This window comes from Canis aureus, chromosome 3, assembly GCF_053574225.1.
Source record: "Canis aureus isolate CA01 chromosome 3, VMU_Caureus_v.1.0, whole genome shotgun sequence".
NCBI lineage: Eukaryota > Metazoa > Chordata > Mammalia > Carnivora > Canidae > Canis > Canis aureus.
This window is the reverse complement of record NC_135613.1, coordinates 36128694-36147431: the sequence shown is the minus strand read 5'-3', so window position 1 is coordinate 36147431 and position 18738 is coordinate 36128694. Positions and strand designations below refer to the sequence as shown.

At 40.0% G+C, this 18738-nt stretch overlaps 2 protein-coding genes across 6 annotated transcripts in view; one reads left to right on the top strand and one right to left on the bottom strand.

The window, feature by feature from the left end:
• PRKAA2 (protein kinase AMP-activated catalytic subunit alpha 2) overlaps positions 1 to 2103 on the bottom strand; it is a 69361-nt gene extending 67258 nt beyond the window's left edge. For 3 of the 4 annotated variants that reach the window (XR_013376321.1, XM_077891919.1, XM_077891921.1), the window contains exon 1: positions 1927 to 2103. Coding sequence is in view for 2 of the 4 variants with exons in the window: in XM_077891919.1 (XP_077748045.1) it covers positions 1927 to 2020 (94 nt within the window). In the remaining 2 variants the exon portion in view is untranslated. The remainder of the gene's footprint in view (positions 1 to 1926) is intronic. The other variant, XM_077891920.1, reaches the window with a different exon arrangement.
• On the top strand, positions 1838 to 6777 carry LOC144310663 (uncharacterized). Of its 2 annotated transcripts, none has more exons than XM_077891922.1 (2): positions 1838 to 2181; positions 2518 to 6777. In XM_077891922.1, the coding sequence occupies exons 1-2, from the start codon at positions 2019 to 2021 to the stop codon at positions 2676 to 2678; spliced, it is 324 nt and encodes a 107-aa protein (XP_077748048.1). In that variant the 5' UTR covers positions 1838 to 2018; the 3' UTR covers positions 2679 to 6777. The 2 variants fall into 2 exon arrangements, 1 of the variants encoding a protein (XP_077748048.1); XR_013376322.1 differs by lacking the exon at positions 1838 to 2181 and adding an exon at positions 2245 to 2353.
• Positions 6778 to 18738: the final 11961 nt, after the last annotated feature.

Here is an 18738-nt window from a genome sequence, read left to right as displayed (position 1 = left end):
GACAATGGGCCAACTGATCTGATGGGTGTTTTAGTCTACATTCAGATTACAGTACGTGAATTCAAAAACACAAACATTTCAACACAGTTTGAAAAGGATGTAGGGTAAGTTATATAACTTTGAGAGTGTACATGCCCAGATGGCAAAGAATGTTTTGCTTGAGTAACTGTAAAATGTCATACCACAGTAGTCCTCATAATAATATTTAATGATAAGTGACCTCTCAGGCATTAACCTAATGCCTGGATCTTCCTATATTCATTGTCAACATATTCTCTTAGCTATCCACTCCATTTACGAAGTCTTTCATACATACCACAGGACTTTATGGCCCACACAGGACTTCAAAATTCCTATCACCGTTTCAGGTCTTTACACAAATACCACCCTGTCTGTCAAACCTTGCCTGACCACCTTACTGAAAATCGTTAACTTCACAGAAACGCATTCTCCCTTCCCGCATTCATTTTTCTCAGTAGCATTAAACATACTTCGTGTTTTACATATACATTCTGCTTATGTTTTGCGTTCCCCTACTGGAATACACGCTCCACAGATGGAAAGATTTTAATGTGGTTTTGTTCCTTACTGTGTCCCCATTGCCTAGAACAGTACCTAGCACTATGTAGGTGCTCAGTAAATTTGTTTTCCGAATAGAAGAGAATCAGATACGTGGAAGCAAATAGGAGCTGACCTTTGCCACAGGAATGAACCAGGTCCTTCTACTTGTTTAACAGCCCAGAAGTTGAGAGGTTAAAACATGAATTTTACAAAGAAAGAGAGGCCTGGAAGTAAAATCTCCAGCCTGCCTAGCCTACTCAACATTTTTACAACAAAAAGTAAAAAAAAAAAAAAGGGGGGGGGGTGGGCAGCCCTGGTGGCTCAGCGGTTTGGCGCCTGCCTTTGGCCCAGGGCGTGATCCTGGAGACCCGGGGTCGAGTCCCACGTCGGGCTCCCGGTGCATGGAGCCTGCTTCTCCCTCTGCCTGTGTCTCTGCCTCTCCCTCTCTCTCTCTGTGTCTCATGAATAAATACATAAAATCTTTTAAAAAATAAAAATAAATAAAAATTAGAAAGGGGGAAGCTAATGTTTGACTTGTAATTCTGGATTTACAGCCGTCAAACGTAAAGCATTAATAAGCTGCCTCTAGTTCAGGAGAGAGGGCAGATTAATTAAATCCCGTGTGATTTATTAACAGCCATAGATTTAAAAAAAAAAAAAAGGAAAGTTCAATACCTCGCTAGTAAGAAGTTAAAAATACTCAGACGCAACCTGTTTTTTCCTACCCCCCAAATGGGATCCCCACGCCCGAAGAGGAGAGCTCCGCGGAGCCCGCCCTAGCAGGCCCGGCCTCCGCGGCCCCGCACGCTCCGCCGCCCGGGACCCGGGACCCGGGACCCAGGACCGCCCCCGCCCCCGCCCGCTCCCCCGGGTCGAGCGCCCCCCCTCGCTCCTCCGGTTGCAGCCGAGCCCCAGGGCCGACGCCGCGGCCTTCCAGAGCTCGCCCCCCCCCCGCCCCGCCGACCCCCCGCCCCCGCCCGAGAAGGGCCGCACGGACCACCCCCCCGGCCCGGCCCGGCCCGAACTGGAAGACATTTTACGCTCCGTCCCGGTTCCGCCCCTTTCAGTGTGACCTTGGGCACGTTCCCCCACCTGGGGGGCGGCGGCGCCGCTCTCCCACCTCGCAGGTGAGGCCGACACCTGCACCGAGCGTGAGCTGCCGCGGACGGCCCCGGCAGGGCAGCTGCCCCGCCCCCGCCCCCGCCCCCGCCCCGGGCCGAGGTCCCCGCCGCCGCCGCCGCCGCCGCCGCCCCCGCGGGCTCCCGGGCCCGCTGCACCTGCTGCCCGGGCCCGCGCCCACCGCTCCGCTCCGCCCGGCCTCCCGCGAGCCGACTGCCCCGGCGCCGGCCCGGGCGCCCACTCAACTCTTCACTTTGCCGAAGGTGCCGACGCCCAGCGTGTCGCCCAGCACGTAGTGGCCGATCTTCACCCGCCCGTCGTGCTTCTGCTTCTCAGCCATGGTCGGCGCGCGCAGCCTCGCTCCGCCGCCGGCCCCTCAGCACGAGCCAGTGCGAGTGCGGCCGCCGCCGCCGCCGCCGCCTCCGCCTCAGTGCGGCCGCCGCCTACCCACAGTGCAGCGGGCCCGCGGGGGGCGGGGCGGGGCGGGGCGGGCGCCGCCAGGTGCGCGGGGGAGGGGCGGGCTGCGCGGCCGCGGGGGCTGAAGCCGAGCGGGGAAGGGGCGGGGGCGGGAGGGACGCGGGAGCCGCCGAGCCGGGCCCCAGGGGGCGGGGAGCGGAATTTGAAGAGCCGCGGGGCCCGCAGCGTGCGCCGGGAGGGACGCGAAGCCTCGCGCGTGGGTGTCGGGGGAGCCGGCGGGGGCGGCTGCGGGGAAGGGCCCCGAGCCCAGGCGGGTGCGCCGAGCGCTCGGGAGGAGGCGTCTCGGGCCGCGGGCGGGGGACACGGAGCGCGCCGCCCCGCTCCGCGCCTGTGATCACGCTCGGTCCTCTCCTCCTCCAGAGCTCGCCTCCCGAATTTGCACGAAGTTCTGCAGCAAAGCACCGTCACGGTATCGGCTCGAGAGTCCCGCCGCACAAGCTGGTGCAAAGTGCAGGAACAGCTGGGCCACGCAGCTGCACGAGGGAGAGACGGCGACAGAAATGAAAAGGGAAACAATGTAGCGAGCAGAGCGAATAAACTACAAAGGGCAGCACCGAGAGAATGGTGAAGAGCAAGGGCAGTAGAAGGGCACCGATTAAAGAAAAATGCAAGTGGGGGAGGAACGGTAGCCGGGAACTGGAAGCCGGACGCCCACCCTGGCGGAGCGGGAAAGACAAGAATTTAGTGATGCATTGATTATCTCTGCCACCCTCCTCCCCTTTCTGCCTTCCGTGCCGTCCTAGTCCTCAATGTTGCCTTTCAGTGCTTAAAAAGTATTTGCTGATCGGAAATAAACGATTAAGAATTAGTTGAACATGTTTAACATTGTGCATAACACTAACGTTTCAAGGTCATGCTCCCCAAACAAGAAGCCTTTTATCGTACTGTTTGTACGTAAAGAGAGAAATGCATCGATCAGAGAGAAGAAGACCTAGTGAAAGTTTGTTTTCTGAGGACTGGTAAATATACAAACGGCACACATCCGTTCTTGTTTGGACTCCAAGATGATCTGATAATGAGAGACGATCACAGCTTATAAATTATAAATATCACAGCTGTTGAACAGGCTATTTTTGTTCATTCTTGGGATCATCTTTCTTGCTGACGAGGAGTATCATTTAAGAATCACTCTACCTAGCTGGCAATTTGGAGAAAATAGTTATTTCTGATGCTGAACCTTCCTTTGGTTAAGGGTCACTCCTGCAGTATCCCTTCAAGCTAGTAAAAACAAAAAACAAAACACAAAAAAAACCAAGATACCTGTTTTTGCTTTTGAGATATAAGATGTCTGTTTCTGGTTGTGGTAGACCCCGGAAAGAAGTTGAAAAGTCTGTTAGATTGCTTTCCTGAATCAATATGAAGGCAGATAATAGAAATTTGAAAGCATTTTACGTGCTCTCTTACCTACTCATTGATAATTACAACTTAAGTGATTATGTACCTCTTAACTGTGATCCTTACCTAACAACCGTGAACTACCATGTGGCTTTATTATTATGTCAGCAAGTAAATGATATTTTGTTGATTAAAAATTTCATTTAAACACATTTGACTGCCATAAAAGAAATTTGTGATTGGACCCATTTTATAGATGATAAAATTTAGTTTCTCACTTTCTGATTTGCCCAAGGCTAATCCGCTAAAGAGGCAGGCAGACTTAGAGCTTGCATCCAGTTCTGACTTGTCCTCTTTCAACTACACCACAGCTGCCAAAGAAAAACAAATGAATATGATGCTCTAAGAACATTTAATATTTTTACAATTCTACTCCCATTCTCATAGTTATTATTTGTAGAGCAGGCCCAGGATGTGTACTTTAAGCTTATATTTTTAGCTGTCTTCCTATTTCTGCTGGGCTGCAGGATGGAATGCTAAGGGGCGAGAAGAGTGCGGAAGCGCTGTTGTGGCACCAAGCAGTTTTCTATTGCCCATACATTTCAAGTGCGATTGCCTATTGCCTCATCCTACCCGGCAGTACTTGCAGGTCTCACCCCCACTATCAGAGATGTTGTGGTAAATATCATATTCCCTGTTCTATTATTTTTCAGTGATGTTACAGTGCCCTGTATTCTTTAATACCAATCTCTGAGCAGTGCCCCAGGCAGCCATTCAGTCCTTAATCCCGATCCAGCTGTTATTGTTTTCCCCACTGGTACTGGGTCCTTCAAATACTCTAAAGCAGGACCTGAATAAGAGAATAATGGAGTGCCGCTAAACTAATACGCTATGCTAGATTCCACTGGTTTTCTCAATAACCAAGCCTTCAAGACTGCTCAGAGTCACCTTCTCTGGGAGACTGCCCTACTCTGACTACCTTATTTAACATTGTACTTACAGCTCACCCACACTCCCTGCCCTGCACTCTCTATTCTCCTAACCTTGCTCAGCTGTTTTCCATGGCATGTACTATTTCATTTCCTTGTTTATTATGTTTTTGTTTTGTCTGTCTTTCCCAACTAGAATGTAAGTTTCATAAGAGAGAGGATTTTGTTTTGTTTTCTGTTTTGCTCACTGACAGATCCTTAGCTCCCAGAACAGTGCCTGGCAAATTATAGGCACTCAAATGGACTTAGGTTGTGTGGCACCTGAAGTTTATATAATGAAGGAGACCTGTTTAAGGAAAAAAAAAATACAAGACTGGGTATGAAAGCGAATATTTATTTGAAATGAGAGGACATAACTACAAATTGTTTTTAAAGCTGACAACACAAAAATCGCTAAATCCGGAAACATAGCATATTTTTTAAATTGACATATTAAATACAAAGCATACTTTTCCATCTCCGTGCAGTAGTCATTAGAGAGGTTGAAAGTTGGCATAAGGGAGAACGTGTAGGACCTTCTAGATTCATGCTAGGGTGTTTCTGTGATTGCTCTCCAGATTAAAATAAGAAAAGTTGGGCATTTAGTGATTAATGAACTGTGTTGATGTTGTCTTTTATTCATTATGAGTTTAATAACTATTTTAATTTTTATTGTGAAAAATGTCAAACATACATCAAAGGAGTAGAAATAACCCCCACCCTTGATTATCAGCACTGTTAACATTTACGAATCTATATTTGTACTTCTTCATTTGTTTGTTTTCTGGGGTGTTTTAAAGCAAATAACCAGATGAAATATTTCACTGATAATTAGTGTATAGCTCTAACAGATAAGGGCTCTTTTTAGCGTCACCATACTACCACTAGCACATGTAACAAAATTAGCAATAATTCCTTACTATCTTGGAATTCCCACTCTACTCAATTTTCCTCCATTGACTTAAAAATGTAATTTTACATTTGCTTTATACTAATCAAGATTTTAAAAGTCTACAGTTAGCTTTTTTGTCGATATGGATCTTATATTTCTTTTAATCTGTAATGATCTGCCCCCCCTTTTTAAATGTCTTTCATCTGTTGAAAAATTGGGTCATTTTACCTGTTGAATATCCCAAACCCTCTTGGATTTAGCTCAATAATTATTCTTGATCATAAGCAGTACTGTAGTATTATAGACAAAGCACAATATTTAGAAACAAAAATCCTGAGTTATACTCCAGCTTAGCCACTTGAGCAGTGTGTCCTTAAACAGATCATTTCATATCTCATTGGCAAAACTAGTGTTGAAATAAGTTATATTGAAAGTTCTTTTCAGCTGCTAGGAAATTCAACTCCCAATTCCACTCCTTATTTTAGAATGAAACTACAAAAGGAAAAAGAGAAGTTTACTATGAAGTAGTAGAGGCGATAGTCCAACGTATCAACAGACTGTTTGTTCTTGGTACATTATTTTCCCTAACACATTTTATCTCTTGACATTTATTATTACTGACTTGTAAGGTTGAGAGAATAATATTACTGGCCCCAACCTTCCTCAAAAAGCTAAGTAGATGCAATTCCTATGACAATACTTGAAACCCTTTCAAGGAAATGTAATATATAACTCTGAGGTGTAATTTTTAGCAGGTACCCTAGTAACAAATATTAAACTTAATGTAATCCATTTCATTTTGTGGCTGAGTACTTTTCTAAATTGCTTCAATATGAGTCAACATTGTAATTTTCAGTGTAGCTGAGAAAAATAAAACATTTTGGTTGGAATTTCTTCCATGAGCAGATGCATTAATTGGAATAACAAAGGTTGTTTGCTTTGCTGTATAAACATTATGGATCTGACAGCATTTTTAGAAACTTGCTTTCATGTATGTGTTGACAGCTTGTCTGAAAAAAGCTCAAACACACTTTTAGATCAGTTAAATCAATTATTTCCCTCCTGGCATGGATTCAGTGCCTATCTATACTGAATACTTTAAAACTGGCGAGGCTGAATAAGGAGACACCAATGTCACCTTGAATTGATTATCCACTTTGTTATGGCTGTGCTTTGGAATTAAAACAAACCTTGACAAAACGATACAGTATACATATTATTTGAAGTCTTTTATAATCCACTTTTAATGACCTTAAGTGGGTGTTAATGCTTTGGCTCGCAGGCTCAATCCTGTTAACGGTAACTACAAAGCTTTGACATGATTAATTAGTGTAAACTTAAGATCAATTAGGTAATTTCAAAATTTCCAAATGCTCTGTAAGTGATAAAAAGTTCACCCTCTAATAAAAACCTTTAAGAAATAAACACGGAATCCAGTTTCTTTTTTTAATTAGAATGTGGGTTTGTACTAGGTGCCCTTGAAGAGTTCTTAACTCTGAGGTTCTGATTCTATGAAATTAAATGTGTTAATACTTTTAAAAGTATCTATTGATAAACTTTCCACCCTCTGTTTTTAAAATATTGAAGTGTTTCAGAAGTGTTATATAATTAGCTTTATCCATTAAAGATTCCAAAAAAATAAAATAATAAAATAAAGATTCCCAAATTCTGAGTGTATCATTCCTTGCTATAAATATATTCATTTATTGAACAAAGGTGGGTTTTTGTTTTTGTTTTGTTTTAACAAAGGTGTTTTTTTGTTGTTGTTGTTGTTGTTTTGCTTTGTTTTGTTTTTTAACAAAGGTGTTTTGAATGCCTACTGAGAGCTAGGCAGTATCTTAGGCACTGAGGATACTGTTTTAAAGATGGGAAGGCATGTTTTATTCAGGACTGTTGCTATATTTGTATATATATATATATATATATATATATATATATATATCCTTATAGGATGAGGAATACAGTGGGGTTTTACAGTAGGGGAGAGAGACTCGGCTCAATTCTGAATAAAATAATGAAAAGTAGGATTTTATAGCCAAGGAACAAGGTGGGAGGTTCAGTGGGTAGAAAATTTCTAAAAGGGTAAGGTAATTTAGGGTGTCTTCCTGGCTTAGTAGGTAGAGCATGTGACTCTTGATCTCGGGGTCATGAGTTTGAGCCCCATGTTGGGTGTAGAGATTACTTAAAAAAAAAAAAAAAAAAAGAAGTAAAAGGTTAGAGGAATTCTTAGGTAAACTCACCTAACAAGCCAAGGTGAGGGTAAAATGAGGAATTATGTTGGGTAGTGAGGGTGGCTACTTTGAATTTACTTATACTAGGATTCTTGCTAAACCTGGGCTCTTGAGGACATGCCCAGGATTAGGCCTAATTGGGCTCAGAGGAGTCTGACAAGAAGCAGGTCAAGGAGTCTTTGTCACATTCTAGTGGAAAAGCCAGATAATACACAAGCAATCAAATATATGTAATATTAGTGACAAGTGCTGTAAAGAAAGATGAGCTGAGTAAATAGATACACAGATGAAAGTGGAGGAGGAGGAAGGGTTGAAGAGGCATTTTATATAGGTTGTCAGAGACAGTCTCTCTGAGCATGTAGCATTTGAGCAGGGACCTGAGAATTATGTAAAGGAAGGAGCCATTGAAATAGCCGAGGTAAGAGCATTCCACATACAGAGAACAGCAAGTGCAAAGACCCTGACACACTACAAATAGCATATTGGAGATCTAGCAGGAAGATCAGTGTGTCCACAGTGGTGAGTACAAGAATGAGAATGGAAGGGCTTGCAAATAGAATGCCTAGAGCCAGGCCAGACATATTGGGTAGGCTATGTTAAAAACTCTGGATTTCTTAAAAAGTATGATCATATTTTTTGAAGATTTTTGAAGAGGAGGGTGACATGATACACATTATAAATATAAAGGATCTCCCTGGAGGACTTTGTGGAAGAGGCTAAAGGGACAAAAGTGGAAGCAGAGAAACAGAGTCCATTGTAGCAGACCAGGTGAGGGTTAATAGCTTACACCAGGGTGGTAGCAGTGAAGATGGGGAGAGCCAATCAAAGTTAGTGCATACCTTGATGTTAGTAAATCCAAAAGGACTTGAGAATCACAAAAAAGGAATTGGAATTTTTGGGCTCATACAACTAGACAGACAAAGAGTGCCATAGACTAAAATGCAAAAGTTTTTATGAGAAATAAGTTGGGGAGGATGAGAGAGACAAAGTTATGTTTTGACCATGATAAGTGTGAAATGGTTAATAGAAATTCAAAAGAACATATCCAGTAGGTAGTCGACCACAAGAGTGTGAAATTCAGGGTATAGATCCAGACTGAAAAAGTAAGTTTCAAAATCATCAGTATATATACCAGAGAACTAGAGATCCCTTAGGAAATTAGTTTAGACAGCAAAAGGAAGAGATTCTTACACTGAGATATCTCAGATTTAAAGAACTGTAAGAGGAAGAGGGGTTAGCAAAAGATACTAAGAAGGAATATCCACTAAGGTAGGAGGAAATTTAAGAAAGTATCAACTTTTTCAAGAAACTATTATCAGCCATGTCTAATGCTAACAAGGGGTCAAGTGAGATGTAGATGAAGAGTTGACTATTGAACGTGATAACCTTGACAAATGACTTTATGGTGATATAACAGAGATAAAAGTCAGAATTAAGTGAGTTGATGAGAAAATTGAAGAAATAGAAAAGATAATTCTTTGCTATGAAAGGGAGTGTAGAAATGTATGAGATTTGCTGCGAAGGTGGCAGTAGCAACTGGAGAATATGGAGACAAGAGCAGATTTTTCTAGGATGAGGAAAAAATACAACATGCTTGTAAGCTAATAGGAATGATCCAGTAGAAAAGGGGGGGTGGGGAAATGATGGTGTAAGACAGAATGACCAACTGTGTAACATTTAGCAGTAAATCCTGATTTGACAGTCCTTCAGGATCCCCCTACCTGCCTTCAAGGGACTTATACTGTAATGGAAATCATATACATTTTCATAAATTTCACAAATGGTGCAATAAGTGGTATGACAAAGTTATGGATGGAACTGACTAGAAGTTAGAACTATGAAGAACTATAAGTTAGAAGGCTCTTGTATTTGACTGGGGAGGGGCGGGGGGGGGGAGGACTGAACCACTGGCAGTTCTAGTAGGGAAGGACGGGCAAGGGTAGATTTCAGTGATATTTAAGAGTAAGAATGAATAGGATTTAGTGACTGTTTATTGATATATTAGGATAGAAAGGGAGCAATTTTGGATGACTTCCAGATTTCTAGCATAGTATTGTAGATGGACGAATCTTCCTAAAAGGGTTCTTAGCTTATCACTTCCTCCCTTAAAAATGTTCAGACACTTTATTTACATTGCCTAAAGATTAATGTTTAAAACTCCACAGTCTAGAATTCATGGGCTCCTAAAGTCCTTTTTGGCGTGCCCAGTACCTTCCTTAGATACTTCCTTGGACCTCAGGAACTTAGTGGGATCCAGTTTGAAAAGTACTGGTCTACAGAATAAAATTCCAAGTCTTTAAATCCACATTCAAGGCCTTCTACAATCTGGTCCTTGCCAACCCCATCTCTTGCCTCATCTTCCTTACCCAAAGCTCTTTCCATTCTGGGTACACACCAAGCTGTAGCAGACTACTATTGCTTTCACTCCCACTGTTCTCATTGTCTAGAACTCCTTTAGCCCTGTGTGGTGTTCCCAATCACAATCTGCCTAACAAATACCACATGTTTCAAAATTCACCTCCTCTGTGCAGCGGTTCTGCAACTTCCCAGATACATTTGACCACCCTGTCTAATAATGCCATGTGCTTTATACTTAATTAAATCCATCATTACTCAGCTATTAGAAATGACAAATACCCACCATTTGCTTCAACGTGGATGGAACTGGAGGGTATTATGCTGAGTGAAGTAAGTCAGTCGGAGAAGGACAAACATTATATGTTCTCATTCATTTGGGGAATATAAATAATAGTGAAAGGGAATATAAGGGAAGGGGGAAGAAATGTGTGGGAAATATCAGAAAGGGAGACAGAACGTAAAGACTCCTAACTCTGGGAAACGAACTAGGGGTGGTGGAAGGGGAGGAGGGCGGGGGGTGGGAGTGAATGGGTGACGGGCACTGGGTGTTATTCTGTATGTTAGTAAATTGAACACCAATTAAAAAAAAATGGGAAAAAAAAATAAAATAAAATAAATAAATAAATAAATAAATAAATCCATCATTGTACTTATCTATTTTTATGCCTGGTTCACCATTTCACTATTAATCCCCTGAGGGCAAGCTGTGTATCTAGTACCTGTTAATTGTACTTAATATATGTTAATTCATGTACTTAATACATCTTGTTAAATGAATAACAGATGAAATCTTATTTCAGACATAACATTATTTTAATTCACCTATCCTCTCACATGCAACACTAAAGGGTTCTTCCTGTTTACTCCTGTAAAGTCCTGTATCACTTGTGTTCTAGCACCATGTTGTGCTATCCCATTATATTTGTTCTATTGCTTTGGTTTTTGTTTTATTTTTTCCCCCTCCCTTTTCTGGTGCAGATGTCCTCTCCCTGAAATATTCAAGGGCAGGGATTTTATCCTGTTTATCTTTGTATCACAATCACCCAGTTCTCAATAAATGTTTTAAGAATGTCTTGTTTAATAATTAAGGGGCTATCATATCTTTTAGTCTTATATCACATAATCATGCCCTTCTTTTTCCACTTTCAGAAAGGATCCCCTCATCACTCTTGGCTAGATAATTCATCTTTTGCTCCTCATTCTATTCACCTGTAGCTGTATCTCTTTTGTGTAATTATCACCTTCTAGTTCAGTAATTGGTATAGAGTGACTGCAAAAGCCTAAGGACAAGAAGACTCTTCATTATATTCCCATGCAGTTGTAATTCACAATTCTTCCTTTTTGTGCCCTGCTATGCTTGAGTAGCACACACCCCCGCACCAGGGGTAGGCATAATATATACCCTTTCCTAAGGGAGAGAGCTATAAAAGCAATACTCCTGAATCTGATATGATTTATTTTGTTAAAGCAAACAATTATAAACTACGGCATTTATACTATTAGTAGTAACTATTTATGATGATCTGTTGTCCCCTTGAGCCTTTACTTTTAAAGGGATTCTTTGAAAGTTTCATGAATGAATAAAAGAAGGAAGGAATACTATTTCTGTTACCAAGTTCAGAGGAAATTTAGTCTGCTCATTTAATCTATTACTGCTTAGAGCCAGAAATCATGTATTTGTATGGGTTAGAGGAAGATAGTATTGTCCTTTATAAACTAGATTTGAAATAAAATAATAGTTTCACTTTTAAAAAATTATGCTTCTTTCCCCAGGCCATGCTAGCCTTGAAAACAAATAGAAATGTTATAGGAAGTGAGTTTTCCCTGAGGTTTTAGTACGTTCTGACCTCTCTATTCTCTGTGGAACTCAAGTAACTCGTGCTCATGCTCATCCCTGATGTGGGAAACAAAGACAGAACAAAAATTATTACATTTCCTTACTACTTGCAACCCATTGACAAGTCCTTCAAACAGGCAGAGTGACATTCCTCTAGGAAATCAGCTGCCTGGATGTTAATACCTTGCTAAAGTCAAGAGGCAATCTTAGCCCAACCCCCAGGATCCTGTAAGTCTACTCTAACATAAAAAAATTCCTTTGGAAACTTCTTTATCTCTCCCCTCCAAGATGTGTGTTGGCAATCATCCCACAAGCCTATGACCCACCGATATACATCTGAAGGGTCTCATGACTCAGGCTTTATTAGACAGTGATAAATGACCTTTCTTTCTTTCTTTCTTTCTTTCTTTCTTTCTTTCTTTCTTTCTTTCTTTCTTTCTTTCAAGATTTTATTTATTTATTTATTGATGAGAGACACACAGAAAGAGGCAGAGACACAGGCAGAGGGAGAAGCAGGCTCCATGCAGGGAGCCCGATGTGGAACTCAATCCCAGGACCCTGGGATCAGGCCCTGAGCCAGAGGCAGACGCTCAACCACTGAACCACCCAGGCGTCCCAATAAATGACCTTTCCCAACAGTAGCCAGCCCCCTCAAGGTCCTGGAAACCTTGCTACCAAATTCTTTAGAGATTTATGCTATCCTTAACCCCCTTCCAACTTGAAAGTCTATAATGGGTCACTCCTTATGACCCTGGTGCAGCTCTTTCTGCCACAGGTCCTGTCCTCTTTAATAAAATCACCTTTTGCATCAAAGATATCTCAAGAATTCTTTCTTAGCCATCAGCTCCCAACCCTACTCTCTTTCCTACATCAATTCCCATTTCCCGTGTCCCCCAGCACTGCTTTTCCATCTGGTGCCCACTGCTGCCTTCATTATCCTCAAAATTGAAAAGGAAGGATTTTTTTTTTTTTTAAATGTTCTCCTCCCAGTGACTACAACTCTTCAACAATTGAAAAGGTGATTTTGTTCTTTTAGTTTACTGCCCCTTACAATGCAGGACTTGAAACAAATGTCTCAGGAGAAGGACTGAGCACCATGTGGACGGTTCTATCCCCATGCAGCTATAAGCAGTTACAGGGCTAACTCAGCTACTCAGCTGGGCTACTCAGCTGTCTTGGTGTGCTTGTCTCTCTGCTTCTTCTACTGCGCAGGTAATTCTCACCTTTTCAGGGAACATCTTCCATTTTTGCAGACTAGAGGCAGCTTTTATTTCCTCCACTTTGTTTTTCCTCTTTGTGTGATCATCCTAGTATCCCTAGAAAGCTTCTCTTGTCACTGGGATAAAGGGAGAAGTCATGTAGGGAGGATGTCCTGTCTCTGCAAATTTGATGCTTTGGTTTCCTTGCCAGTGTTCAGAAAGTGAGCATGTGGTTGGACTCCCCTCTGTGATCCTGCTCTTATACTCTTCCATTATTTGATCCACTTGATATCACATAGATTATATAATAAAGTGCAGTATGTCAGGCATACTTGGCTATAGACATAGAATAAGGAAATGCTTAAAATCATAATGTATAATGAGAAACGTATCATAGCATCTCTCATGAGTTTTTCCAGGAAAAAGAAAAAAGAATTCAAAGCAATCTTCAGCTGTATTCTTGGAAGATAGGCTTTAAAATTATCCTCAGGAGGAAAAAAAAATCACCCTCAGTAACTATCATCCTCTATATTTTTAAATGTATATTTCCAGCCTTTTATGATCTTTTTCAAGTCTCATTTGGGGAACAACAACAAAAATAAATTTGGAAGCTTTTCTTTTTTGTTTTAGGTCTGATTCTAATTCTTTTCCAAAACTTACAACCACTTTTAATATAGCTTTTTTCAGGTAACTATTGTTAGGTTTATTGTAAAGGTGAATCATTGGAGGAATTCTTTGGTAAGTTATATGCTATTTTTTCAGAATGTCACTTCAGCCTCAAGAAGTTTCTGGTACATATGAAAGAAGTATCCCGTGAATAACACCCTTAGGCTCTTACCTTCTCAAGAAGACCTGTACCCATGAAATGATTTAAAACCAAGTCATTATTTTTTGACTTATTCTTTTTTAACTTGTGAAGGAAAAATGGCACCTCCAATTTTTCCCACCAAACTCTCTCTGGTTGCATGGGAAAGACATTATTTGATTTTTGTTACCAATTTTCATTGCCTATGACATAAATACTCCCAGAAACATGGGCTTGTAAAAATGAGTCTGATGATACACCCTTCCTGCCCTTTACTCCCTCGTTCGAAAATCTAATGTATCTTTGTGATGCCTACAGGGAAAAAGCTAAAATCAAGTGGTGATTGCTTTGCTGAAAGTCAACAACCTGAAGGCAAGGGGGTGGTTTTGTTTTGTTTAAGAAAGAGTGACAGAATTAATCAAACTTGCCTTTAATAAATCCTTGTTTCTAAATCCCAAGAATGACTGTATTTCTTAAATCCCAAACTTAGCTTCAATCCTGAATTCCTGCTGCAAATGCTCTCTGCATTACTCAGAAAGACACCTGTTGTTAACTTTCACCACCTGTTCCTTACTTTGCCTCATTTGCCTCCTCAACCAGTTTGCTAGTTAAATCTGTCCTGCGTTTTTATAGTTACCTGTTTTCTACGACCACTCCATCCAAAATCTGAAAGTCTCAACAACATTCCGCTCCTCCCCACCACTATAAAATTTATTCTACAAAATTTGGAGGCACCCTGGCAAACTCCAGGCTTTCGCCTGAAAAAGGAATAAACCTGAAACATGCCCCCCTGACAAGTTTCCTGTAACCCCAAGAAACCCCCAACTTTGTTACCAATTTGAATTTATCATCATGGAAAGAGATTGCTTTTTCTTCTCTTCTTCAAGAAAGAGAGTGCCATAAACACTTTTTCTTGAGCTTCATTTAAAAAGTCAAGCCTCTTGAAAGGTACAGATGAGGAAATGTTTGGATTGGTAATAGAAGGAATAAATAACTTTTATAAATTGGAGAAATGAATTCTCAGTTTGTTTAAAAGTACATTCTACACCTTATTTCCTGTTCAATAAATGGAACATTTTTGTGGAAGTAAGCCAAAGGTTTTATGAATAGCTCCTTACTTTTTTTCATCTGTTAGGAACATTTTTCAAATATAAATTAAAAAATAAATCCCTACAAGAATTTTATGTTCTCACTACTTTGCTGCTGAGGGCTCTATATTATAGCTTTATGTCAAAGTCTTAGCTGAGTTTGTATCTGATAGAATACTTAACACAGATTCAAGCATCAGATTAAAAACAGCTTGATCTTATTGTATTGTGAATATTTCTCAGGATTAAGCCAAGAATTTTGAGATTTCAAATGTTAACTATTTTGAGTCACTTTACTATTCCTGCCTTGATATGTGTTAGTTTCTAAATTAAAATCTTCTAAAAAAATCTTCCAAATATTCATTATAAATCTGATATTTCATGAATCTGTGAGTTTTGGATAATTCATCTAGTCTCTAAACTGCCATCACTTTTTAACCTATACAAAAAAGCCAAGGTCACTCGTATTAAGAAATCATGTCCATTTGAGTCTTCAAAAGGTTTGTCATTGGAGAGCCTGGGTGGATCAGTCAGTTAAGTGTCTGCCTTCAGCTCAGGTCATGATCCTGGAGTCCTGGGATTTAGCCCCATATCAGGCTCTCTGCTCAGCAGGAAGCCTGCTTCTCCCTCTCCCTTTGCCCCTCCCCCTGCTCCTTCTCTCTCTCTCCTACTCACTCACTCTCTCTCTTTTAAATAAATAAATAAACAAATAAAATCTTTTTAAAAAGTTTTGTCATAAACAATTATGTTTCCTATAGTAAGATGATATGCATATGTAAAAATCATGAGCAAATTGTTTCCTTTTGTGTAGCTACATAAAAATAATATTTTCTACTCTTGTCACATACTTCATCTCTCTAATATCAGCTATAGAATTGGAAAGTCATGGTTTGGAGAAGCAGGGGGAATTGCAGAGATGATATCTCTATGTTATTTCTGGATGACTTGCAAGGATGCAATTTCATATGAACTTCACTTAAAAACACTTCGTGACTTCAGTGTGAAGTTTAAATTATGAAAAATACACAATGAGCCGAGTGAGTTTAACAATAATTTTATAGAAATTGAAAGGTTTATTATATGTGTTGAATGGTAATAGAAACCAGTTTGCATTCTACTGTTTCCATGTTCTTTTTTGAATTATCATCACTTTCTCATTCTTTTATATTGTTGTCTGCTATTTACTATGAAGTGACTACATTATACAACCTATTTGAAATATTTTTAACTGTGCTAGAATGGTAATAGTCCTCCTGACAGGCCCATAACTACATAATGTGAATCTCTGAAGGTTTTTCCAGTAAGCAAATCACAAAAGAAATAAATGTGGAAAGAAGCCACTTCAAGAACAGATTTTTATCAGTAATATAGTAAATGAACAGTGAATACCCTAAAGATACCTGGTAAAGGTATAAAAACCATTTATACAGATCTCTCTCTCTCTCACTCTCTCTCTCTCTCATGCACACACACGCACACACAATGGCACACACATGTATGTGCACAAAGCTTATCTGCAGGAAAATACTTGAGGTATACTAACCCAAGTGTGTTCAATTTATTTTATTCAAAATAAAATCACCTCACTGGGGGAAGGAAAAAATGAAAAGTCCCATGTAGAAAATGAAAATGGGGAAGAGAGAAGCCAATATGTTCATTCTCCCATGTTATATAGTTTTAGCATTGAAAAAGAAACAAGGGGGTCCTGGGTGATTGTACTGTATTGGGTGATCAGTAAGCATTTGACTCTTGGTTTCGACTCAGGTCATAATCTCGGGGTCGTGAGATGGAACCCAGCCTCCTAGGGCTCCATGCTCAGCATGGAGTCTGCTTTTCCTTCTCTGTCCCCCTCAATCCCTCCCCCATGACTCATAGGCTCACTCTCTCCAAGAAGAAAAAGAATGAGAATGAGAATGAGAATGAGAATGAGAATGAGAATGAGAATGAGAATGAGAAAGGAGAAGGAGGAGGAAGAGGAAGAGGAGAAGGAGAAGGAGAAGGAGAAGGAGAAGGAGAAGAAGAAGAAGAAGAAGAAGAAGAAGAAGAAGAAGAAGAAGAAGAAGAAGAAGAAAGAAAGAAAAAATTAGAACAGCATATTCTGGATTATGTATGCATGGATTCATTGAGTGCTTACGACAAGTACTAGTAAAGTTGAGGGATTTTACTAGGCTCTGGGTATGTAAAGATAATAGATACTACTCCTATCTTCGTAAATGAATGATCAGAAAGCATGGTAATAAGTAAAATGACAGAGGTAAGCTTACATGCTAACGAAGCCCCAGAAAAAAATTAATATGTTTTGTTTCGTCCCTTCTTAGATTCAATTAATATATCCAACTGCTGTCTCTAAACTTCCACTCTGGTTCCTAAATAATCACGTCTTTTGTAGGTAGTTCTCCAAAGAAATATAAAAATTTTACTTAAATCTATAATTTTATTTTAGTATTTAGCTCTTTTTATAACTTGCAGGTATGACTTGGCTTTTTAACCTGTAGTCAAGTCAGATTGTATTGCTTTTCAACTAGTATTTGCCCGGGCTCAATTCTCCCAGGATTGAGGAAGGAAGCATATACTTCCCTACCACATTGACAAGGGGCTTGGCCATGTGACTTTGACTGATGCAATGTGAGCAGATGTAACACACACCCCATCCTTGAAGAGGTATTAAATATGCTCTCATGGTTCAGTCTGGCTTCTTGATCTTCTGACCTCCGCCAAAAGAAAAGCCTTCCTTAGATAGTCCTGAACTAAACACACACACAAAGCCCATCAAAGCTTCATAAGCATGTAATAAATCTTTATTAGTATAAGTTCCTGAACTGTTGGGGTTGCTTGTTACTGCAGCAAAAAATAACTACTACAAGAGTCAACCTTATCATCATACTTGTGCAAAAAACCATAAGCAATATAAATAAAAGGCAGGAATTTGTAGTGACTTTCAAAACAAGCAAATGCTATACATATATTGTAGGATATGCACTATTACTATCACTCTTAACACAATGTCTACCTTTTTGTACCAAAATGTGTGCACAGGATGCAAATATTTAGGAGCCAGTCAATAACATACAGGTATGTCTGTCTGTATGTTTGTATAAATAATTAGTAATTATGTTTCTGTCATGATTCCCCATATATCATAAAATTTAAAAGGATTCATTTTTTACAATAAAATCTATTGCCCATAATCCAATTCAATGAAGAGATTGACATGAAGAAAAAGTTTTATCCTAATAAAATAGGACTTTAGGCTTATGAAATGCTTCAGACAGTTTTTACTATCCACTAATGGCCATATGAAATGAAATAAAGGAAGGAAACCATGTTATATGCCTATGACTATATTATATATAACTGTACACCCAGATACTAAAAATAATAACACCAAACATTAGTAATATCCTCATTTGTTGCAAGCTTCTAGTTCTACCACTGAGAAAGACTTCTTATTCAATATTGTGCATTAGTAGTAGATCTCAAAATTTTAAAATCCTTTGTGACTAACACTCATCTTGTTTATATTTCTGCTCTATAGTATTTGCATATTATAGCTATTTGGCTAATCTCAAAGCAACCTAACCTCCCTATTCCAAAATTAATTCTAATGTTGCAGATTTGCAAGTGTGGGTGGAGAGAATGTAAGCATATAAAACATAATGATATTATGCCGTTTCCAGCATAAGTATTTTTATAAACTCTAAAATCATGCAAGAAAGCATATTTTTATAAATTGAGAAATGTTTTATAAGCACCAGTGGGATATAAACTTTCTTCACAAAAACACATATTGGCTCATTCCTAAACTATCTGCTATTTTTAATCTAAATGAAAATTATTTTTACAGCTGATTTTTGCAGCAGTTTTTCAT